Source organism: Petaurus breviceps, unplaced genomic scaffold (assembly GCF_028583685.1).
Source record: "Petaurus breviceps papuanus isolate PSGF00001 unplaced genomic scaffold, PetGlider_PUasm1.0 208, whole genome shotgun sequence".
Taxonomy (NCBI): domain Eukaryota; kingdom Metazoa; phylum Chordata; class Mammalia; order Diprotodontia; family Petauridae; genus Petaurus; species Petaurus breviceps.
In genome coordinates this window covers 8,314,745-8,339,117 of record NW_027185852.1, presented here as the reverse complement: position 1 = coordinate 8,339,117, position 24,373 = coordinate 8,314,745, and the positions used below count along the sequence as shown (strand labels likewise).

Here is a 24,373-nt window from a genome sequence, read left to right as displayed (position 1 = left end):
GGTCACCCAACCTTTGCTGGAAGAACTTTAATGAGGGGGAAATCTGGCAAGAAATAGAGTTTGAATTTGGGTATTTGGAAGGGCTCATTACCGGTTGGCTGTCCTGGAATAGTATCTCCTATGTCATGAGATCATAGATTTTAAAGTTAATGTCCTAGGCAATACAGAAATCCCCCTTCCCCTGTTTTTGAAATGTTCTTCCTTTCCCCCATCCCATTCTCTTTGTCTTTTAAATGAGAGATTCTGTAGTCTTAGGAAATCTGATTTCTACTCCCTTTTTCTCCCCATTTTTGGAGGTGGAGGGGGATTAACATTTTCTAGCTCTTTTCATGATCTGAAGCTCCTTGGGTCAGGAAGACCTGGGTTTGAACCCTACTTTTGGGATTTACTTGACTCTGGGCAAGAGCCTTACTTGAATCATCTGTCAAGTGAGGATAATATATCCTCCTGCCATGACTGTTAAGTCAATAAGCATTTATTAAATGCCAATTGTGTATATGCCAGGCATTGCATTAAGTACTGGGAATACAGAGAAGTCAGGAAACATGTATTAAGCGCTTCTGGTGTGCCAGGTGCTGTGCTGAGTGCCCAGGATACCAATACAAACTGAAAAACAGTCCTTTCCCTCAAGGAGCCTATATTCTAATGGGGGTGTGGGCAGGGGCAGCAGGAGACACATCAATGTGAAGTGCTTTACAAACTTCCAACTTGATAGAAACAGCAGCTCTTCTCTCACTTCTCTCACTCCAACTCCTACCAATTCATTGCAGGTAGTTCATTCCTTTTGAAATCATCAAAATAGAAGGTAGAAATTTAGATGACTTTTGTGGTGCTAAATACCAAAGAATTGGCTCTATTCTCACCTGAGTGCAGTGGTTTGGTCAGAGAGCCCTTTGTGCTGCACAGCCCAGCACCAAGGCACTCCTCCTGGGGGCAGGCAGGTGGCAGTGGGGTCCCATTAATGTATGGAACAGTCACAGGAAGGTCAATGACTTGTCCAGGATCATGCTGCTAGTAAGTGTCCGAGCCAGGACTAGACCCCTGTTCCTTAGAATGGGCGCTGCCTCAGGAGAGGACTATTTATTTTCCATTTTCTTTTTATGGCTAGAGCATAGTCCAGTGCCTGATGCAATAAGCCCATAATAAATATATAAATATATGGTGTCTGGGCTTTTACTTCTGTTTCTTGCTGCTTCCTAGCCCCCGCCCAATTTATCATGTAAAGAGAGACAGATCTAAAAAAAAATAAATAAAAGTAAAAATAAATTTAAAAATTAATAAAAAATAAAAAGAGAGGGAGAGAGATCTCCTAGAATGATCATGTTAGATCAGTAATAAGCATTGGACTTAAAGTCAGAAGACATGAATTTTAATCTTGCTTCAGTGAATAAAGCCCAGACCTTGGAGTCAAGAAGCCTCATCTTCCTGAGTCCAAATCTGGTCTCAGACACTTCCTAGCTGTGTGACCCTGGGTAAGTCACTTAACTTTGCCTCCATTTCTTCATCTGCAAAATGAACTGGAGAAAGAAATAGCAAGACACTCTAGTATCTTTGCCAAGAAAACGACAAATGGGGTCACGCAGAGTTGGACATGACTAAACAAAAACAAAAAATGTCTTGCTGGTGCTAATAATTATTTTTAGAAAAAGGCACTAGCTGCTTAACTCTAGGTAATAGTGATTTGGGTCCTGGACTTGAAGTCAAATAGAAGTGAATTTGAATCCTACAAGCTGTGTGACCTTGGACAAGTCACTTAATCACTATCAGACTTGGGTTCCCCATTTGCAAAATGAAGGGAGAGGAATAATATCTGCAGCATTTACCTCACATGGTCTTTGTGAGGTAGTAATAGTTTTTGTGAAGACTCCAAGACATTATACAATTCTAATGGAGGATTGTTACTGTGTTCTTCCTAAGAATTGTTATTATCAATCCTAATACTAGTAGTAATGAAAAGGATGTTACAACTCAGAGCAAGATTCAAATGTGCATTAATAAATGCTTATTGATTGATACGTACTGTATATATGTAGTGTACATATATGGGGGGGAGGTGTGTGGATAAACCTTGTTTCAAAGCCTCCCCTGTCCCCGCCTTACCAAACAGCATATTTTAAAACCTCTAAAAGAAAGCGTTTAAACAGATGATTTCCCTACAGAAACAACTACCAAAATCCTATTTCTTGACTTAAGAACTGAGGAAAGCCTTTACACGTTTGCTGAGGGTTGTGCAACTCATTGATGTTATTTCAGCTAATTAGGCCTATGTTTGAGAGTTTCTGATAATGTAATATCATTCATGCAATTTTCTGGTCTACATCTCAAATTCCTTGTCTGACACTAGGATGGCTTGTTTTTTGCCTTCAAGTAGAGCAGGACCATGCTATGGTTTTGCTTGAGTTTTTTTCTCTGAAATAAGATTTTCATCAGTTTAAGGTTGATTTGCTTTATGGTGTTTTTTTAATCAGTATTTGACAGGCAGCATGGGAAGGTGAATGGAGCACAGGACCTAGAATCAGGAAGACCCAGTTTGGAATCCCATCTCCAACACTTACTGAGTGACCTTGGGCATGTGACAAGCTCTTGAGCCTTAAAAATCTCTAAGACTCTAAGTTATATGGGGGTTGGGTGAAGGAAATTCCTGTGCCAGTTAAATCACAGTTCGTTGATATAGAAATATTTGACAGTTTGACAATTCAGTCTTTGATTGACCATCCAAGATAGTAGTAAGTCAATGCAGCATTTATGAAGTGCCTGGGTTCTGCTAGGCTCTGTGCTCAGTCCTGGGAATATAGGAAGGAAGAAAGGAAGGAAAGGAAAGGAAGAGAAAGAGAGGGAGAGGGAGAGAGGGAGGGAAAAGGGAGGGAGGGAGAGAGAGAGAGAGAGAGAGAGAGAGAGAGAGAGAGAGAGAGAGAGGATGAAAGGAAGGAAGGGGAAAGGAAGAAGGAAGGTCCTCCTCTTGCTCTCAGGGAGTTTACATTCTGCTAGCAGGAGATAATATGTGTCTAACTCAGTGTAAGAATCTAGATTTGATTCCTGGCTGTGCCACTTACTGACTGTGTAACCTCGACCATATCACTGAGCCTCAGTTTCCTCATCTGTAAAATGATGGCTTTGGGCTTGATGACATCTAAGGCTCCTTCCAGCTCTAAATTTCTTCTCTACTATGTGACCATCTCTGCCCCTTACTTCTAGGACAGTGGCTGACACACAGCACATCCTTAATTAATGCTTTATTTAATTGAATTGACTAGAAATGGGACGCATTTAACTTAGCAGAGCCTTTAAATCAGGAGCTACTGACCTATTTTCCGTCATGGACCCTTTGGGTGTCTGCTGAGGCCTCTGGGTCCCTTTGCAGAATCATGTTTTTAACTGTACAAAGTAAAATACATAAGATTGCAAAGAAAACCAAATTATGTTGAAATGTGATTAGCAAAATATTTTATAAAAACAGTCACACACACCTCCAGGTTGAGTCTCCCAAAGCCGATGGCTGTTACCTTTCACTTTTTTATAAATTGATTTAAAATGACTTTGTTTCCAGTACTATAAAAGTGCTGCCTGACCGAATGAAACACCTTATTTCTCTTCTTTTCAAACAGAACCAGCTGGAATGCTGGACGTGTGGTACATAGTAGATGACCTAGAAGGCGGCCTACAGAATATCTCTCTGTTCTGGAAGGTGAGATTGCGGTGGAAGCCAACAGGTCTTTCACAGTTACACGAGAGCTTAGAGGCAGAGGCCTCCTGGAAGGATGAATCACTCTGCTAAAGTTCTCTCTCCTCCAACATCCTTTGGTTGGCCTTCCCAGATCACAGCCCACTTATAACAAACAGAGAGTCTTAGAGCACTGTCTGAGGCTCAGAGAATTGCTGATGTGTCAGAGGTAGGATCTGGAGCTGACTTCAGGGCCAGCTTTCCACCCGCTTCTCCTTTGTGATAGATCCCTTAACCTCCCTGGGCCTCGGTTTTCCCACCCATAAAATGGCAGAAGTTGAATAAGTTGACATTCCTTCCAGCTCCAGAATTGTGATCCTCTTATGGTTCTGGGGGCAAGGGCAGATAATACAGATGAAGAGGTGAGCTCTCGGGCTTCAGAGATGAATGGTGGAGGTGGGGCTCTGGATCTGCAGACCCAAGATTTCCAGTGTTGACCAGACTTTCCCTTTTCCTGGGCTAGGTAGCAGCTGTAACAGCAGAGAGCAGGGTCATTCAGCTCGTCTTACTGACTAATGAGGGTTTGACTTGGGGGAACAGGAAGGAAAGGAATTAGGATTGTTCCCTCCAATGCGTGCTAGGACCCTTCTCTACCCTCCCCCCCAACAGGCACTCCCTGTTGCTCAGTCCAGTTATTCTCTCTGCCCAATCATGAGGTATGCCTGGGAATGTGGACAGTGTGCTGGGTTTGGAGTCAGAACACCCGAGTTCAAATCCTTCCTCAGATATTTCCTGCTTTGGTGGTCCTGGGGAAATCATTTCATCTATTTCTCAGCTTTCTTCTCTATAAAATGAAGGGGTTATTCTCCATGGTCTCTAAGAACTCTTACACCCTTCCTCTAATCTGAACCACTCCACTTACCTTCCCATCCCACACCTCAGCCAGACCTTCCCCCACCCTAATTGCCTAATTTCTTTGCACCGCCCTTCTCTCCTCTGCCAACTATATCTCTCTCCCTCAGTCCCAACCCAATCTGTGGTTCCAAAACCAACCGTGGCTTTCTCCTAGCGTGAGAAGATTTCGTTTCAAAGCTCACTTCTGAGTATATTGCCTGTGTGACCTTGGGCATGTCCCATCTCCCTGGCGCTCAGTTCCCTCATCTGTAAAATGAGAGTTGGCCTCTATGGCCTTTGGGATCACTTCAGCTCTTAGTCTGTGGTCCTCTCCATTCTGTAACCTTGTCCTTTACCGTACACCCAGCATGCTTTCTTTTTTTAAAAAAATCTGACTTTTTTGGCAATCTTTTGTCTTAACCCCACTTTAATTTCCAAATTTACACCTCCCCCTTTTCATCCAGTCATCCTTTTTGCCAAAGCTTTTAAAAGGAAGAGGAAAGGGGCAGCCAGGTGGCTCAGCAAGTAAGAGCAATGACCTGGGGATCAAATCCAGGCTCAGATACTTAGCACCACACCCAGAAATAACTGGCCGTGTAACCTTGAGCAAGTTACTTAACCCCGATTGCTTTAAATAAATAAATAAATAGATAGATAGATAGATACATACATACATACATACATACATACATACAGGAAGAGGGAAAAAATCAGCTCAGGAATCCAACCAACACATCAAATGTCTCTGATGACATACCACACTCCTGGTCTGTCTCCTTGTCCCCTTATCATAAAGGGGAAGAGTCAAGTCTGGACCATGACTTCTTTCCCCACCTACGACTCTGGGGTATTGGTATAGAGAGAGAAAAAGAGGAAGGAAAGAAAGGAAAGAGACTCATCGATGTTTCTTCCCACCCACACTCAACTGTAAGAAGGAGATGGGTCACTTTTCCCGATCCCCAGCTTTACCCCAAGCTTGAGGCCCCTTGAACTAGGGCCCAGTGGGACTTCAGGAGGAACTCTCCAAAAGGATGCTGCTGCCTCGTTTCTCAAAACCCGCTTCCCTTTCCTCATCACTGTCCCCAGTAATGGGTAAAAAGCAATTATGTTAAAACAGATCCACAAAGTCAGAAGGGGAACTCGATGAGAGAATTGTTCCCAGGAGGCCTTGGAGTCAGGAATTCAGCTAATATTCTGCATCCTTCAATTTTCAGAAATGACCTAGGTAGGGAAGAAGCTCTCTCCTCCCCACCTTCACTTTGTCTTGTTTTTCTTGTTTCCTTTCCTCCTTTTCCCCTTCTTCCTAACTCCTCTGTCCCCTCCTCCTCTGTCATTTTTTCTTTTTCACTTTTTTCTTCCCCCTCTCTCCTCCTTCTCTTCTTTCCCTCTTCTCTATCTTTCTCTCCTCTCACCTTCTTCTCTACCATCCCTTTTTTTTCTCTTTCCTTCTCTTCCTCCTCCCCATCCTGTCTCTCACACACAACAGTTGTTGGGTACTAAAGCATCAGCCTCTACATCAGGGACTTCCTATAAATAGCATGTGGATTGGTAATCAAGGCCTTGGAATGGTCACAACCATTTGTATTCCTTAAGATAGGGATAGGGGGAAAAATAGGGATAGGGGTTAGATCTGTCAATTGGCCTTGCAGGCTGACTCCTGGAGGAGGAAATGCCTCAGGCCCCTTTTTTGTGATGTATAATCTTAGAAATTTCCCTGGGGCACTGAGAAGTTGGACTAGAACTCTGGCTTTCCTGGCTCCCAGGCCAACCATCCTTCTACTGCCATGGTACTTAGGGTAGCACTTGGCACATAGTAGGGGCTTAGCAAATGCTTATGGACTGACTTGCTAGGCCAAGGTTCGTTCATCCAGATTAAAAAGAAAACAAAACAACCACTTGGCCAGCCTGCTTCTGCCAACAAAGCTGCTGCCATCTTGGGGTGCTTTCAGAGAGGCAGAGCTTCCAGGAATGGCAGGGTGAGCTTATCTTGCTAGCCCTAGCCCAGTCAGTTCCCCGGCTGTCATGCTGTGGTCACAATGTTAAAGGGCATTGACCCCAGACAGCAGGCTGTGGAGGGCAGCCGGGCAGTGGTGAAGAGTCTGGGCCTTGTGCCATGTGATGACTGGGTGAAGGATCTGGGGCTGGTTGTCTCAAAGAAGAGAAGACGTGGGGAGACCAGACTGCTTGTGGACGTGATTTACCTGACTTTAGCAAAGCTTTTGATAACCTTGTTCACACTATTCTTGTGGAGATCAGCCAGTAATGGAACCAGATTGTTCTAGAATTGGTTGGCTAGCCAGATTTAGAGTGCGTAGTTCTGATAGCTTGGTGCTAGGGTGGCAGAAGGTCTTCAGTGGAGTGCCCGACAACTGTGGCCAGAGTCTTCCCTTCTGTCTAACCTACTCAGTCACTCAACAAGCAAGCATTTTTAAGCACTTGTTCTCCTAAGTGCTGGAGATAAAGAGAAAAACAAGCCTTTGCCCTCAAGGAGCTTGCCATCTAAAGAAGAAGACGTGGGAACGGTTGGACGGGCAGTGAGTTTGGACAGAACCAGCCCACAGACCTGCCGGAGTCAAGAGCCGGGCTCTCTCTTCACTGGGGCAGGGATGTTCAGGGACTGTCGCTGGGGCTCTGGAGCCCTGGGCCCTGAGCATTTCCAGTTAAAGCCCAGCGAGCAGGCATGGCCGGGCAGGAGGGGGGTCTCAGCCTGGGGAAAGACTCGGACTGGGCCGTTTCACTTTTGTCGGATGTTTACATTAAGACAGGGCACAGAATGACTCAGCGCAGCCCCTGGAGCTGAGAGAGGAGGGAAAATCCCTCCCGAGTCACTGGCATTTCTAGGTAGTTACTTAACTCATTTTTCCAGGTTTCTTGGATGAAGGGCAGTTTCTGTTTCTCCTCTGAAAGCACAGTTTCCTCAAGATCTCTAGTCTTTCCTTTGATGGTGGCTATTTTTAGATCAAAAAATACTTTCTTTCTTTAAAGAGTCAAAAAACCCAACCCAGAGTATACTATGAAAACAGACGCAACTGGTACTGTGTTAAAAAAAAAATTAAGTAACGTCAAACAGCAACTCATCATGAATTAGAAAATGATATGATTTCTGTGAGGTCACAGCACAAATATACTGTTTTTCTTATACTGGATCAGCAACACCTACTATGTGCTATATAGTGCTAAACCTGGTGATACAAATATGAAAAAGAAAGGCTGTCTTTGTCCTCAAGGGGCTTACAATCCAATGGGGGAAGAAAGACAATCCATAAAGGGAAGCTGAAAAATGGGGGGAAGATGAACAAGGGAGAGGGGGTAGGGTAAAAAGTGGAAGAAGGTCTAAAGGAAGGTAGTTGGGTGGGAAATGAAGAGATGGCTGCCCAGGGGGCTTCTTTGCATGGAGGCTGGGGGAGTGCTCCCTTTCACCTAGAAACTCACATTGGCAGCCGAGGGAAGGTGGAGATGGGAGGGGGAGAGAGATGGACAGAAACAGTGGCATAAGGTGGGAAATGTCCTGCCAAGGTCAAATCCAAAAGGGATTTCAAGCTCCAAGAACATTATAGAATGAAATGAGATTTTCTCTAAAATGGCCCTTGGTTTCCCAGTCCTAGGCTATATACAGTTATTTGTCTGGTCTCCACCGGTGGAATGGGAGCTCCCAGAAGGCTGGGACCCTGGTTTTATTTTCTCCATATCCCAGAGCTCAGCACTGTGCTTTTCTATACAGAATACCTGCCCCAGGCTATTCTCAAAAGCTAGATAAGGACTCATTGTTGATCTTCTAGGTGTGGAGAAAGTTCACACCTGGGGTTTCTCCCCACGTGCAAACACAAGGCCAGACAGAAACAAAGCAAAAAGAATGACAACCAAAAAAAAAAAAAAACATTTTAAAAGCTCTGAAAAGGTTGTGGAGAAAGCATTTAAAAGAGTTGTTACAGTGAATAGAGCACCAGCCCTGGAGTCAGCAGGACCTGAGTACAAATGCGGCCTCAGGCACTTAACACAAAACCAGCGGAGTGACCTTGGGCAAGTCACTTAACCCCAATTGCCCTACCTTCCCCCCTCCAAAAAGAAAGTTGTTACAGTATTGTACTTTTGGACAGCTCAGTAAGTCACAGATCTGCCCAGGAGTGTGCTAGAATCAGCTCTAACCAGCTCCACCCATTGTTAAAGTTTCACTGCGAGCATTTGCACCTCGGAAATGGGCAAATGCCTCAATTCTGAGAGTAATTTATTGTTTTGCTGATTGTCTAGACTTCAGAAAGTGTTAATAATGCAGATTAAATTTAAGCCTCGGAATCTCCCTTCTCGACATGTTCTACCCATTGCTCTGAATTGTCCTTCAGGACCAGGCAGAATGTCAGCCTCATCTTCAGTCCAGCCCTATTCATGGAGAAACACCCCCAAACACTTGTCATGCAATTATATGTATTGTTTTGATATGATACTTTCCCCAAATGCCCCTCACTGCTAACAGCAACCATGATGGTGATAGACCTTCCACGCCATGGAAGGAACATGGGCTGAATCAGCTAGGGCTGTTTAACCGGGAGACATGTGAGCTGTCCACAGAGAGTCGAAGGGCTTGTACAATAGAACAGGGGTTCAGCTTGGGATCATAGTTGTGACATGGATGTCAGAGACCACCCAGACCCACTCTTTTTACTTTTCAGGTAAGGAAGCCGAGTTCCTAGGGGCTGAAGTAGTTTGACTTAAGTCCCAGACTTAAGCTGTGAATCCTGGTCCTGGTCACTCCACATCTGCTGTGCCCTTGGATCACTGAGCCCATGTCATCCAACCTCCTCTTTTACAGCAGATTTAATTGAGCGTCCAAGGCAATGAAAGGATTTGCTCAGTGTCCGAGGTAGTCTAGCAACAAGCATTTATTGAGCACTGACTGTATGCCAGCCATAGTGCCAGTTGAGCATGTTCTCATGGAGTGTAGTGGTTTTTATTCAAACCCAGGTCCTCTTCCTAGGGCAATGTTGTGCTAGGGAGTTGGTCAAGAATGGCAGGGGTGGCTAGGTGGCTCAGTGAGTAAGAGCGCTGGCCCCAGAGTCAGGAGATCTGGGATCAGTTCCAGGCTCAGATACTTAACACCCACACAAAATAACTGCCCATGTAACTTTGAGCAAGTTACTTAACCCCAATTGCTTTAAAAAAAAAAAAAAGAATGGCAATAGAAAGTTTTATGTCCCTGTGGGTGAGGATGAATGCTCGCCCTGGAGGGCAGAACTGGGAGTCATCTAGAAAGATGCCAACTTAGGCTTGATGTCAGGAAAAACTTCCTAACAATTAAAATTGTCTAAAAGTGCAAAGAGATCTAAGAAGTGGTGAGTTCCCCTGCCACAGAGGTCCTTGAGCCAAGGCTGTGTGTGTGTTCATTCCTTCTCAGGTCTTTCTCATTCCCACTTTCACATGCTAGGATTTGACTTCCTAGGATTTAGGAGAACCAAAAGGCAGATTCTAGAGCCACCCAAATGTGGGATGTGGAGGGCTTGAATTCTTTTATGGGAGATCTTCCAGTCAAGACTAGCTGACCATTTGTTGTGTTTATCATAGAGAAGATTCCTCAGGTCCAGGTTGGACTCCAGGCTTCTGTAGCCATGAATGAGCTGGCTCTTCATTCTGGATTCCTAGACAGTTAAAGACAGACCAAGGACCTTGAGTCCATTTAGTCCAGCCCTCCAAGAAGGGCTCTGAAGATGACCTCCTACTACCAGCTCCGGGTTTCCAGAAGGAGAGGGAGAGAAGCAGTGGTCACCAATGATCTGGCAGCTTTCTGGTCACTGAGGACAAGACCAAGATCATCAGAAACCTATATTGGTTAATGGTCACATGAAGGTGAAAAGGAAAGGACCCAGTACGTCAAGAGTGAACAGGAAAGCAACACATTGGCAGGTGAAGCTGTGACTCATGCCTCAAGTTCTCAAATTCCCCCTTTTTTTAATTGATGAACAAAGATCTATTTTCTATCCCTCCCACCTCGGCCTTCTTCATTCCCCCAGCTTTTTATAATATTGGGTTCTGGCTTCTTCCAACTAACAGCCAGTAATTACATTTTTTTCTTTGGGGGCAAACGGTTCAGAAACAAAATATTAGTGTATTGATCTCCCCCCAAGAAAACCTCATAACCATTTTTAAAAGCCAGGAAGTTTATTTTAAACCTCAGAGTGACAGGCATAAGAAACTGGTAATTTAGATTCAGGGAAGCCAACCTGCCTCCCTCTGCTTTGTAACTCTATAGATAACACATGTCTACTGTGTGCCAGGAACCCTCTCAGGATGAATGGAGTCCAAGCAGCCTCCTGTCTCTTAGGGACCAGAGCATAACATGTGAGGTAACTTCCTGGAATTCATGATCTTATGAACTGAATCGAAATAGGAGTTTCCCTTTAATAGAAGAATTGGCTTTCTATCATGAGTGGCAAGCCAGACATACATGCACATGTACATGTTCCGTGGTATGTTTCAGAGAATCCTGGCTACAAGCTTGTTTCAGGCATCTCTTACCCTCTGCTGCCTGGAAAGATCAGAAGAAACCAGGCAGCCAACCCTGCTCCCCTTTGTGTCCACTGTGAGGTATTAGGAAAACCGAGAAGAAAACTCATTAGTGAACGCCTCAGAGCCTTGAAAGTGTAACAAGCTCATGGAGTAACAGTTGTTTCTTTCATGCTTTCAATTCTATGCAGTTTTTTTTTCAACCTAAGGAATTTTCTGACCAATCTGAGCATCTTCTCCCCCTCCCCCTTTTCCTCCCTTCCCCCCTCTCTCCCTCCCTTCCCCCTCTCTCTTTCCCTCTCTCCCCTCCCCTCCCCTCCCCTTTTATCCCGAAGGTGCAACCATTACCTGGATATCAGGCACAACACTGAGTGTGCCAAGCAAAACTCCTAGCAGATCACCTGGGTCCTTTTTTTTGCATCCACTAGAGGGAGCATTGAAACCAAGCATGACCTTTCTTCTAAATAGAATGAGTGGTCGAATGTGGGTTAGTTGGATTCCATAATGGGTGGGAATTTGTTCTTGGGGGGGAGGGGTTGTCCAGAATGATGATGCTGATAACTGCTATTTGTATAACTGTTGGAAGGCTTTAAAGTGCCCATATCCCAGCAGCCCTGGGAGATAAGGAGAGTAAGTCTTATAATCTCCATTTAACACATGAGAAAGATGAGGTTTAGAGAACTTAGAACATGCCCTGTTGGGCCATTAGTATATAATAGAGCTAGAACTCAAACCCAGATCTTTGGACTCCAGGATCAAGATGGGGCGCAGACCTGTTTCTGATTTGCTGGAACACTCTGAAGGTTGTGCCCTGTCTGCTAAGACTGTTACAAGGGGAAAATGAATTAATACCAGTACCTGTGACATAGGGGAATGGGCACGGAACCTGGAGTCCAATTCCCAGTCTGCTACTTCCTAACTGTGTGACTTTTCTTTGAACTTTAATTTTTTCAACTACAAAAGGAGGGGATTGGACTGGGTGGCCTCTGAGATCCATTGTGACTGAATCCTATGGTCCAAGGACCAGTCAACCGTGGCAATAGTTTAACTTCATACTAAGTCTGGTCTAAGCTACAGAACATGCAAGTGAGAAGTTCTGAATCCCAGCTGGGTCCCTATCTTTTAGTGTGACCTACCACTGATTAGCCGTGTGACCCGGAGCCACACCGACAAACGACATGAGTCGTTTACTCATGATGGACAGATGATGAAAGGATGGGGGGCTGAAAAGGGGAAAACAACATTCACGAAGTATGTAAGTGCCAACTGCCAGAGATACAAATAGAAAAGTGAAACTGGCCCTATTCCCAAGGAACTCAGATTGGTGAAGACCTCCGCTACAGGACAGATGGAAAGGCCCTATTATTATTAGTGCAAACTTCAGTCAACTATCAAGTGCTTTATAAACGTGAGTTACTATGATTAACTCAGGTCCCTGCATCTTGAGAGAAAGGGATTCTGGGTTCAGGGCTCCATAGCTGATGCCTGTTTCAAGTCAGAAATCCCAGAATCTCAGAGGTGGATGGCTCTTGGGACCATATTGACTCCACTGTACTTGAAGGCAAGTCCCTTCTGAGAAGCAGGGATCATAGGTGGAGCTGGAGAGAACCTGCCTAGGCCCCTTCCCCCCTTCATTTTACACTGAAGCAGGCTGGCATTCAGAGTCTAACATCCTTGGTCTAAAGCCAGAAAAATTTTCCACCATCCGGCCTCTGCCTAAAGACCCCCAGGGAGGGGAGCCCCCATCTCCTGAGCCAGGCCAGGGTGCTTTTTGGATGGCTCCAGTGGTGAGGGAATTTTCCACAACATCTAGCCCAAATGAAAATGTCACAGTTCCTCGTTCCTCGCTTTGCCCCTGCAGTCAGGAAGAACTCAGTTAAAATGTGGCCTCAGGCAGTAGCTGGGTGACCCTGGGCAAGTCATTTAACCCCCATTTGCCTCAGTTTCCTCAACTGTAAAATGAGCTAATAAATCCAGCTCCATAGCAAACCACTCCAGTATCTCTGCCAAGAAAACCTCAAAGAGGATTGTGAAGAGTCAGACACGACTGAACAATAAAAATCCCTTTTCCCCAGGACAGCTTTTCAGGTGTGGGGAGATTTCTTCCCTCCTCTGTCCCCAGGCTTCTCAGATCCAGACTAACAATCCCCAGCGAGGGGATCTCTGGCCTGATTCAGGTGGATCCTCGAATGGAAGTTTCCATGTGAGCATCCAAGGGCAGGAGGGTCTTTCCTGGCTCTGTTTGCTATTCTAGGTTTCTTCCTCCCTGGCTCAGTGAAGGCCAGCTGGGCTCCTGCAACAAGGCACTCACTCTTTCCCTCACCTCCGTGCCAGAAGCATGGAAGGAAATGAATTTGACACACTCCTCTGCTTTCGGATGTCTTTTTTTTTTTAAACCAAACTAATTAGTGCTGCCGCTGAGAGCAATGGGTAAGTCCCCAGCCAACTCCACACCTGTCCTCCTGGCACGTGACAGGCCTTGGCTTCATGAATCCTGTAGGGCAAGCTTGGCCTGTCTTCCAACTTGGGCAGGGGTAGATTGCATTCAAGATAATAACCTTCATCCCAGCACTTGAACTTGACTTTTACAAGGGTTCAACACTATTGATCACTGCCTGTCTCCTCCCACCTTTCCCTCTGAAATTCTACTCAAAGGGAGGGTTATGAAAGTAATTTTGCAAGCACCAGGGCTCCAGTTCATCACCACCACTGGGAAACTTCATTGACCTGTGAGGTCAGTGTGCTCTCCTATCAGGCCATTGACTGTCCCAAGGCTACCCAGCAGTCGTTGGAAATGTTGGTGAGAATCTGGGCTGCCCCATAGCTTTGCTCTTCAGCAATTCCCGATTGCTTTTGGGTTAAGTTGCTTCCGTTGAGGGTCTTGGCTTAAGAGAATGGAGATTGTTTAGGCAGCGAGCATTCATTAAATGCCTACTGTGTGTGAGGCGCTGGACTCAGGCAGGAGATGTGCAAATTTAGTGCCCTCTGCACTCCGAATGTTCACATGGACTATTTGTACGTGACCTGGGGCAGAGGCTTTCCGAGCTCACTTTGGTCGGCTCGGCCACAGCTGGTCACGCTGCAGACCCCGAAGTGGTCGCACCATTTCAGTCCTCTTTGAACATGAAGGATAACAACCAATCGTATGTCTGATGCCGGGCATTCAAATACAAATATGAGATCTTGCATTCACCTTAGATGATGTATGTCTGCTTAGACTTTCTTTTCCTTTTAGGTTTGGTAAGTAATGTCCCTTTATGCCAGAGAAAGAAGGTTTTGCTGTAACTGTTGGTGGATGTCTTACTCGAGGACTGTAGCTGGGGGGGGGGGGGGGGGGGGGGGGAGGGGGGCCGGGGGGGGGGGGGGGGGTGCCAGGGGCAGGGAGCCTCAGCAGCCCCAGCTCAAGGAGTTACCACGAAAGCATCAATGAGGAGAGGATGGAAAGCAGCTGCATAGGAGTGTCCAGAGTACTCACTGGCTTTCCTCCAGCCTCAATCCGTTCAAATGGCTAGCACTTTCTTTAATTCTCCCAATACAGACCAAACAACCACATTCTTCTTTTAAAATAATGATATACTGGTCGCTGACATTTCTAATGAATGGAATTTGAATCTTGTCTCAGATACCAGCTGTGTGACCCCAAGCAAGTCTCACGCTGTGCCTCAGTTTTGTTATCCATAAAATAGGGATACTAAGAGAATCTACCTCATAGGGTTGTTATGAAGATTGAATCAGAAAATCTGTATGAAGCACATTGAAAAGTGTCTATAAATGTGAAGGTTTGCAAAACACTTTGTATTTCTATTTGTAACCTCATTTGAACCTTGCAGTATCTCAGTGCATCAAGGATCTAAAAATGAATAAAACCTAAAACCTTAGAAAGACATGTTTGACCCAGAAAGGTTTGCTGTCTTGCCTGGTGTCACACAGTTTGTTAGGGGTGGTGGTGGTAGTGGAGATTCTAATCTAGGTCTTCCTGATGCCAAGGCTAGCCCTCTTGTGTTCTATAACATGATGTCTAATGTTAGACCAAGGCTGGTAGTGACAAGTGATGTGTCAGGGTGTTGTTGGGGGCTGGAGGTAAACAGCAGGTACCCAAGAAGGAGATTGTGGGAATTGGATGGGGAAAGAAGAGGTGTAAGCAGCCACATTAACAGGTAGCACTGAAAATCTAACCATTTGATGCTCCTGGCTCTGAGGAATTTTATAAGAAAGTGTGATAGGGTGGAGGAGGGATGTCTGTCTTCTGCTAGATACAACTGGGAGGGGAGAAGGGGCTCCTTAGGGGGTAGATGTCTTTCCCTCCTAGATAACCTATTACTTAGAAACCTTCAGGAAAGAGACTGGGATACCCAACAGGATGTCTCATATCCTCAAGCCAAGGACTAGGATGGAGGAAAGCAGGTTATATTGGGCTGAGGGTGAAGTTTCTTTAATTCATCAAGAGTGAGGGGCAGAATGTAGACAACTGGCATGTAACCCCGAGACCCATAAAATGACAACAGACTCAGTGAAGGGCCTCTGTCATGTTGAGTATAACCTCTAGGGATATTTGGGGAGAGAACTGCCTGGGATGAAAAGCTGTGGGTGGGCTCTAATCTGTCCTGGTACATGAAATACCTCCACTGGTGAGATCATAGATCCATCCAAATATGGCGGCCAATATTGTTGAGCAAACCACAGCTCCCAGTCTGCCTAGCTGCTGGGCTGAGAATGTCTTTCCCCATGAAAGGAAATCTCATTTGTTGTTTCTGTGTTGTGTCGTTCCTTCCTCTTGCTAAATATAAGCTCCTTAAAAGTGGGGACTGTTTTCAGTATAGTCTTGGGGGCCTGTGAATGGGTGCTTAATAAATGCTTTGGGATTATTCCTGCCCAAGAGTAAATAGGAATTTGGTTTGTTTTGTTGTAGAATATGAGTGTGTCAGAAGCAAGGGGAAACATCCTCGGGTACCAGGTGACTGTCCGGGAGGGGACCGGGGACAGCTCGGCCGTGTCCCCTACCCTGAAGGACTTTACCGAGCACACTCACTTTGCTGTGGTTGTGCCCCAGAAGGACTATGCCGTGGCTGTTTCTGCAGTTAACTCAGAAGGAAGCACCTCTCCCATTTGGATCTTCATCCCCCGTCAGCCCCGAAAAGGTAGGACAAACCTTTGGCTGCCTTTCACTTGCAGGGTGTTCGCACCCAGGAAAGCCAGCAGCTCACTCCCTGGTCATTGTGCTGTGGAACCCTCCCTGCCCCTGGACTCAAACCCCATCACAGCCCATTCTATTCAAATGCAGTCCTCTCTCAAATAAAAAGATAATCCAGGTCCATTGGGATGCACCACTGGGATAACAAACCGTTAGACTGGGATGAAGCAGTGTCTTGGAGCGGCCGGAATGTGGCATCAAGCCCAGGAATACCTGGATATATAGGATTATGTCCCATTATATAAGTATAGACAACATCTTTTTAAGCGTAATATCCGTATGTATACATCTATACAAAATAGCTAACATTTATCTAGGGCTGTAAGATTTGCAAAGCATTTTACAGATGTTAGCTCTTCACAACAATCCTGGGAATTGCTAGGTACTATTATTACCCCCATTTTACAGATGAGGAAACTGAGGCAGACAGCAATTAAGTGGCTTGACCAAGGTCACACAACTAGTAAGTGTCTGAGGCAGGATTTGAACTCAGGTCTTTCTGACTCCAAGCTCACGCTTCGTTCACTTCAATGACAGAGGAGTTTATGAAGCTGAATCTATGGGAACACAGATGTAAGTAGAAGCAGAACAATAGGTGCAGTTTCCTGAAGAGAAGGCTATGGTCTGCTGAAGGTCACAGGGCTAGTCAATGGAAGAGCTGGAATGAGGACCGGGGCTCTTATAACCAAGAAGGCTTGGCTATAGTCTGTGAATGTGTGGGGGATTGGTGGGCTGGGGCTGGTGGCTGAAGCTGAGAACAAGCCTGGAAACATTCCAGGGAGAAGGCAGGGTGTACGTAGAGTTTCAGAGGAGGAAAACGATGTGCCTCCATGCAGGGAGAGGGCAGGTGGGGTTGATGGCCTGGCTGGGGAGTCAAAAGTGAAAGCCCGGTTTGTGGGACTGGGCAGAGGGGTGGTGGTGGTAATTAAGGGCACTCAGATGGACGTGGGAACAGGGCAGAGACAGCTGGTACCGGCCTCTGGTTGGAGTTTGGGAGTAAACAAACACTTAATGAAAGCTTCCTGTTCATTCACTCAAACATTAATTAACCATCTCCTTTGTGTAATAAGGTATACAGGTGTACACACACACATACATCGCTTTATAGTAAAAAGTAAGCTATATAAGCTGTAAAATATACTATATGAAAATGGCATATGTTTATATTATATAATAGATATAATGTGTCATGTATTCTAGAAAAGATTCAGAGATATAATGTGTATAATACATTATAATGTGTCACAATGTTACATATAATTATCAATATATTATATAATCCTATAATGTATTCTATAATAGATATGTGTATAATACACTATAATGTATCACAATATATTATATATACTTATCAACATATTATATAATAGATATACTATGTACAACATATTCTATAAGAGATATGTAGATATGATGTATATAATATATGAAAATATATTATATAATAGATATACTATGTACAACATATTCTATAAGAGATATGTAGATATGATGTATATAATATATCGCAATACATTATATAATAGATATACTATGTACAATATATTCTATAAGAGATATACAGATATGATGTATATAATATATCACAACATATTATATAATAGATATACTATGTACAATATATTCTATAAGAGATATGTAGATATTATGTATATAACATATCACAACATATTATATAATAGATATACTATGTACAATATATTCTATAAGAGATATGTAGATATGATGTATATATCACAATATATTATGTAATAGATATAATATGTATAATATATTCTATAATAGACATATATCTGATATATTATAATATATCATGGCATTTTATATATAATTATCAATATATTACATATGTATATAATACATGATCTCTCTTCTCAAGAAACTTATAATCTAATGGAGGAGATAAGAACCAAAGCATGACAAATTTGGAACTGGAATCAGTCAGTGAGGAAACATGTGTAAGCATTTTCTCCATGCCCAGTATTGTCTCACGTGCTTAGGATTCAAAGGATGGCAGGAAGGAAGGAAAAGAAAGAGAAATCCTGCCCTCAGGGAAACAGGTACTAGAAGAAGCCCTCTTCTTATGGATGAGAAAACAGAGGCTTTGAGAGTGAGAGGCCTTATGGGTAGAGAGTGAGAGGTGGGATTGGAACCCAAGTTTTCTGGCCCCCAGCCCCGTGCCTGGTCCATGGAGCCAGTCACATGTTCAGAATCCTGGCTGGCCCCAGGGGGTCTGAGTCCCATCCCAAACTGTGGGGCCCACTTTCTTCTAGACTGGACCCTTTTAGGGCCCCTATCTGTTATGAGTCTGTGACCCTAGGACGGTTTGATGTGTGTAGACATGACCTAGCACCCAGTCCAGCCCGAGTGCCTAGGAGGAAGCAGAGTGAGCTCAGGGAGGGTCTCGGTGCAGGATGATGGGGGAGAGGCACAGTCCGGCTTGGAGCTGCACACGATGTCCGGTGCCATGGGTCTTGGGAGCCTAGGAATGGTCTGTCAGCTTGGCTAGAGCAGCACAGCATCATGAATGCCATCTAGGCAGCCTCTGACTTAGGAAAATCTCTGCTCAAGCCCCGGTTTGGCCACACGCCTGGCTAGGGGGCCCTGCAAGACCCTGCACCTTGAAGCCTTTGGGCACTTTCTAGATTGCAGATGAGGTGCTAGCCTGTATTAGTGAAAGGGATTTCCCAAATGTGGGGTGCCCAGGTCACGTCTCCATAGAGGAAGGGAGCATTTATCAAGCGCTTGCTGTGTGCTTGATGTAAATTGAGATAAGACTGAAGAGTCAGCTAGTCTGGATTCTGAATTCCAGGTGAAGGCCTTTCAGTCGGCCATAGGAGGCCCCCCAAGGTCCATTCAGTCAGTGAACATTAAGTGTCTGCTATGTGCCAGGCTCTGTCCTAAACATTGGAGGATGCAAAAAAAGGCAAGAGCTTACCCTTGCCCTCAAGGAGCTTACAATCTAACAGAGGAGATGAGAGGCAAACAAATGTGTACAAAACAGGTGATATTTCAGACAAATGGCAAAGATGGGGTGAAAGGGGGCTGAGGACAGCTTCCCGTAGAAGGCGGAAAAGCAGCTGAGACTTAAGAAGACCTGGGGGGCCGGGACACAGACTCCAGGGGTCCTGTGCTCCCAGATAAATCAGTAACAGCCAACATTCCTAAAACCTCAGACTATAGATCTGAGCCTCACAACCCCCCTGTGAGGTGGGGGCCATCACTGTTCCCACTTCGAACATGAGGAAACTGAGGCCAAGGCTAAGGGACTCATTCAGGCACACAACCAGAAATGCCTGAGGTAGGATTCTAACTTGAATCTGTGGCTTGTTCACTATCCCAGGCCCCCCCAGTGTCCCCGAGGTAGATGATGCCCATCATGGCTTAACTTCCACAGCACAGTGAGGTTTACAATGCATATAAACTAAGCTGGGAAAGCATTATGGCCTCTCCTTTACACTTGGGGAAACTGAGGCCCTGAGATGTTAACTAACTTGCCGGAAAAGCGGCAGAGCCAGGATTTGAACCCAGGCCTCAGACTTAGAAAGACATGGAGACTAACTGAATGGGGGAAGGGAGAATGCACAGGTGCTGGAAAGAGAAAGGTCCTAAGTAGAAAGATGGGTTCTAGAAAGAGATTAAAAAAGAAAAATTAAATCAAAGCAAAAAAACAAAAAACCTTGAGAGCAAAAAAAATATAAAAATAGAGCCTGGCAAGAGATGCCCACATGTGGCCTCTGTGGACAGAAGTTATGGGACATGGGGAGGGAGCCAGAAGTCTGGAGTGAAATCATGGGAATGTTCTGGAGGGTTGGCAGAGCCCATGAGAAAGGGGCATGTGATGGGTGAGGTCGAGGAAAGACCAAGACTGGGAGGAGGCACCATGGAAAGTTAGAATTGGGTGGCTCAGGACCTGGGTTCGAATCTCACTTCTGACACCTACCACCCATCTGACTTTGGGCAAGTCTGGACCTCAGTTTGTGCCTCTATGGAACGGTGCATCATCCTCCTTCTAGTCCTCTGGAGGATCAAGAGGGAACCTGATCTTGGCATGTTGAGGTCTCCAAGCTGGAAATGATGCCCACAGGCAGCAAGGCACAGGCCCTCCAGAAAAGGATGACAACCTAAAAGCTGCTCACAGACGCTTTCCCATCCATCCCAGTCATCATCACTGTTCACTCTGCGGCTCATAGATCCAGAGCTTCAGGAACTTGGGGGCCATCAGTTCCAACCCCCTCATTTTACAGATGAGGAAACTTAGGCACAGAGAAGTCAAGTCACAAAGCTACCAGGGGAGGCAGCATTTGAACCTAGATCCTATAACTCCGAGTCTAGCATTCTTCTCACTACACCGTGCCATCTTTCATGAACAGATTCAAAGAGAATCAGAGTCTTGAAAAACCATATACACCCTGACTGCAGCCTTGTAAATGGAGTCACGATGGGAAGATGGAAACAATGCTGTGAGGTTATTATGGTCGGGCTTGGCCCCTGAGAAGGTGCTGGGAGCTGAGGGGCCATCTCTGTAATGGGAATGTAAATTTAAAGATCTTCCCTGCCCCTAGGCTAAAGTGCACCTGGAGCCTGGGGTGGGAGGCTTGTTTTTCAGTAGATACTTTTTGATTGGTCAGTGAGTCAATAAGGTTGTTACATTCTCTGAGCCAGGACAAGGCTATATAAACCCTGATTTGAGGCTTTGTTTTGGAGCTCACTTTGAGAAGTGTTCTGTGATTTGATTTGATGAAACTCTGGGAAGCCGTTGTCCAGAGACCCCCGGCTTTGAAAAACCCAGATGGTATGGATATAATGGCTGGACAGTTTGGAAAACTGTCTACTTGATCTGTTTCTCTGTCTTGATAATTCTGTCTGTGTATTCTGAAGTTCGGGGTGCTGACCTTTTTCCCCTGAACTAGGTAAAGGATACATTTTGACTGATTAAAGTAAGCTTGTTAACCCATTTTGAGTTGCTTTCCTTTAACAAAGCAGATCTAAGAACCTGTGGTGGCAGCGACCCTGGGGATGCTGGGGTGCTTGCTGCCACAACCTCCCCACTTTCTGTGCAGAGATGGGGGACTGCAGGTCTGCACCATCATGTCTCAGTGTGTTGGCTGGTTTTGCTGAACAGTCTTTTTTCTTCTTAGTCAATAAACATGTATTAAGCCCCTACTGTGTGCCAGGCACTGTGCTAAGGACCGGGGATACCAAGAAAGTCAGGGCAGTCTCAGCTCTCGGGCAGCTCACAGCATCACTGGGGAGACGACACAAACATCTGTGTACAGACCAACCAGGCTACAAGGGGATTATCTCAGAGGGGAAGGATGAGTGCCGTGGGGGATGGGAAAGGCTGGCGGAGACATGAAGGAAACCGAGGATTATGAGGAATGGGTCCTTGGGAGGGCGTTGGAGCTGCTGGAAAAGCAAAAGCCTCCTTTTTAGAAGAGAGGAGAGACTGGGGTCTCGGGGGTCGGGGTGTGTTTCTGCCAGAGGTTGCAGTGGAATCTAAGAGTGTACTGTGGGTGGGCTCCATGCTGCAAAGGGCTCAGAAGAGCCTTCGTCAAGAGGCCCAGGGAAGAAGGAGCTGGAAAATGTGAGGACTGAGAGGTGATGGAGGAGAGGGGAGAGTGGTCAGCAATGTTGGAGGCCTTGGGGACATGGGTAAGAGCCAGGATTTCTTCTGGGTCAGTAGCCATAGTGGCAAAACAGCAGATTTAGGATCTGTGTCAAGAAACGCTTCCTCATTAGGACTTAGGTGTCCCAGTGTGGCACAGGTGGTCTCAGGAGGAGGGGGCTCTCCCTCCTTGGAAGTCTTCAAGCAGGGGCTGGATGCCACCTGGAGGGATGGAATGGCAGGAATTCCTCATCAGGTATAGTTAGTCTAAACCAGAGGTGGGGAACCTGCAGCCTGGAGGCCACATGGGGCCTCCTGAGTCCTCAAGTGGTGTCCTTTGAATCCAAACTTCACCCCTGTTAGAAGGCCACCTCCAAGGGCCCTTCTGCCTCAGAGAGTCTGGGATTCTGACTCGACATTCTCAGCTGGCTTGGCTGGAATAAGTGTCTCTTACCAATCGCCTCAGTCTCTCTGTGTTTTTTTTTTTCCTTTAAAAAGTTCCTCAAAACGTCTTGGCTAAACCTCAGGGATCAGACGGCATCAGAGTGACCTGGGAGCCTCCCGGTGAAGCCACCACCTCGGTTAAGGAATATTTGGTGGAATGGAGGGAACTGGGCACAGGCAGCAGCACGTCCTCCCCTGTCAACTGGCACCGGTTGCCCTCTGTCAACACGTCAACTGTGATAGCAGGTGAGGAACCTGTCAGCGCCCTCTACAATGTCCAGTCGTACTGCCCTGGGTACAAGTTATGGGAGCTGTGCTGACTGGATGGAGATTATGCTGAATATGTGTGTGTGTATATACATATATATACATGCATGTACACAGGTAATGTGACACATGTATGTGTATAGACATATGTGTTATATATATCATATTCTCTACATACAAAATGATTATAATAGAGTATAGGTGGGCAGCTAGATGGCTCAGGGGATAGAATGTCAGGCCTGGAGGCAGGAAGATTCTTCTTCTCTTCCTGAGTTCAAATCTGGCCTCAGACACTTCCTAGCTGTGTGACCCTGGGCAAGTCACTTCACCCTGCTTGCCTCAGGCTCCGCATCTGTAAAGTGAGCTGGAGAAGGAAACAGCAAACGTCTCCAGTGTCTCTGCCAAGAAAACCCCACAGACAGCACTGGGGTGTGCTGGTCCGTGGGGACTCGTAGAGTCAGACATAATTGAAACAAATAAGCAACAACCCTATAGAGTCCAAATGGAAATTCCAACACAAGGTCAGGTCCCCCAGGCACCTGTCTGCAAATTCCGTCTCGCTTGTGCCAAGCTCCGGAACGTTGTTTGTAAGGGAGACCCGAAGCCCCTCAGAAGAGTTCAGCCCGTCCACCCCCATGGGAAGAACAGACAAGCATGCCCTGTCCAGCCCGCGACAGAGCTGTCTGATCGCACACGTCTTTTGGCCAGACCCTGATGATGGAGCCCAGGATCGAGCGGGAAGAAGGAAGAAGGATGCCCTTTGGAGAAAGCCTGTCGCTTTCGGTAATTGAGAGATGCTTTCTAGAGAAAATGATGACTCCTGTATTTTTTTCTTTTTCCCACACCGACCTTCTTCCAGGCATCTCTCCAAGACTCTGAGGTCCCGAGTGAGTGCTACTCAGCATTGGCAGAAGGAGTTCTCTCATTACACTAATGAAATGACATTACGGGTCCAAGCCAAAAAGATCCAGAAAGCTCTTAAGAGGGACAATTAAGCAGCAAAGTGCTGCACCTGAGTTCAAATCCTGCCTGAGACACTAGCTGTGGAAAGCTACTCTCTGGACGTCAGTCTCTTCATATGTGAAGTGGGGATGACAGTGTCTCCCTTGCAGGGAGATAATATCGGTAAAGCACCTTGAAAACTTAAAGGAATCATGCAAATGTTAGCTAGTATTGTCGCCACTGGAGTCTTAGAGGATTGCCTGGGGCCACTGTGACCACAAGCAGACACGTTATTTCTCTGCATATGGCGGTCTCCACACCCAGAGGACCTTACACAGATGAAATCACAGGATCATAAGGTCAGGGATTCAGGGCTGGAAAGGCCCTCAGAGATCATCAGGCACAAATGCCCCTATTTTACAGATGAGGAGACTGAGGCTAAATTGTGCCATATTGCACAGCTACTAAATGTCTGACGAGTCTTTCAGACCAGTGGTATTAAACTCAAATAGAAAGGGATCCCTGCAGGCTGGCAAATTGATTCAGAAAACCACAAATTCACATTATCTGTGTTGTGTGGTATTTTTATTAATTTTGTTGAACATTTCCCAATTGCATTTTAATCTGGTTCAGAGGGACTGGAAGTCTGAGTCTGATACCTCTGTTTCAGACCCCTCTTCACTACACAAGCTGCCTTCTCACAAGGCCAGACTTCCCCTAGATATCAAAAACATGCTTCCAGGGATCCACGGCTCATGGATCACCATGATCTCAGAAGAATAAGATAAAGTAGTGGGCAACTTGGAGGCCAGGGGAAGAGAGACATGACCAGCATCAACTATCTGTGGCATATTGTCACTGGAGGCTTGAA

At 45.7% G+C, this 24,373-nt stretch overlaps 1 protein-coding gene across 1 annotated transcript in view; it reads left to right on the top strand.

The window, feature by feature from the left end:
• LOC138165252 (interleukin-12 receptor subunit beta-2-like) overlaps window positions 1-24,373 on the top strand; it is a 67,762-nt gene that overhangs the window by 20,129 nt on the left and 23,260 nt on the right. The window contains exons 7-9 of the mRNA XM_069093384.1: window positions 3,606-3,685; window positions 15,960-16,188; window positions 22,348-22,539. Coding sequence (XP_068949485.1) covers window positions 3,606-3,685; window positions 15,960-16,188; window positions 22,348-22,539 — 501 coding nt within the window. The remainder of the gene's footprint in view (window positions 1-3,605; window positions 3,686-15,959; window positions 16,189-22,347; window positions 22,540-24,373) is intronic.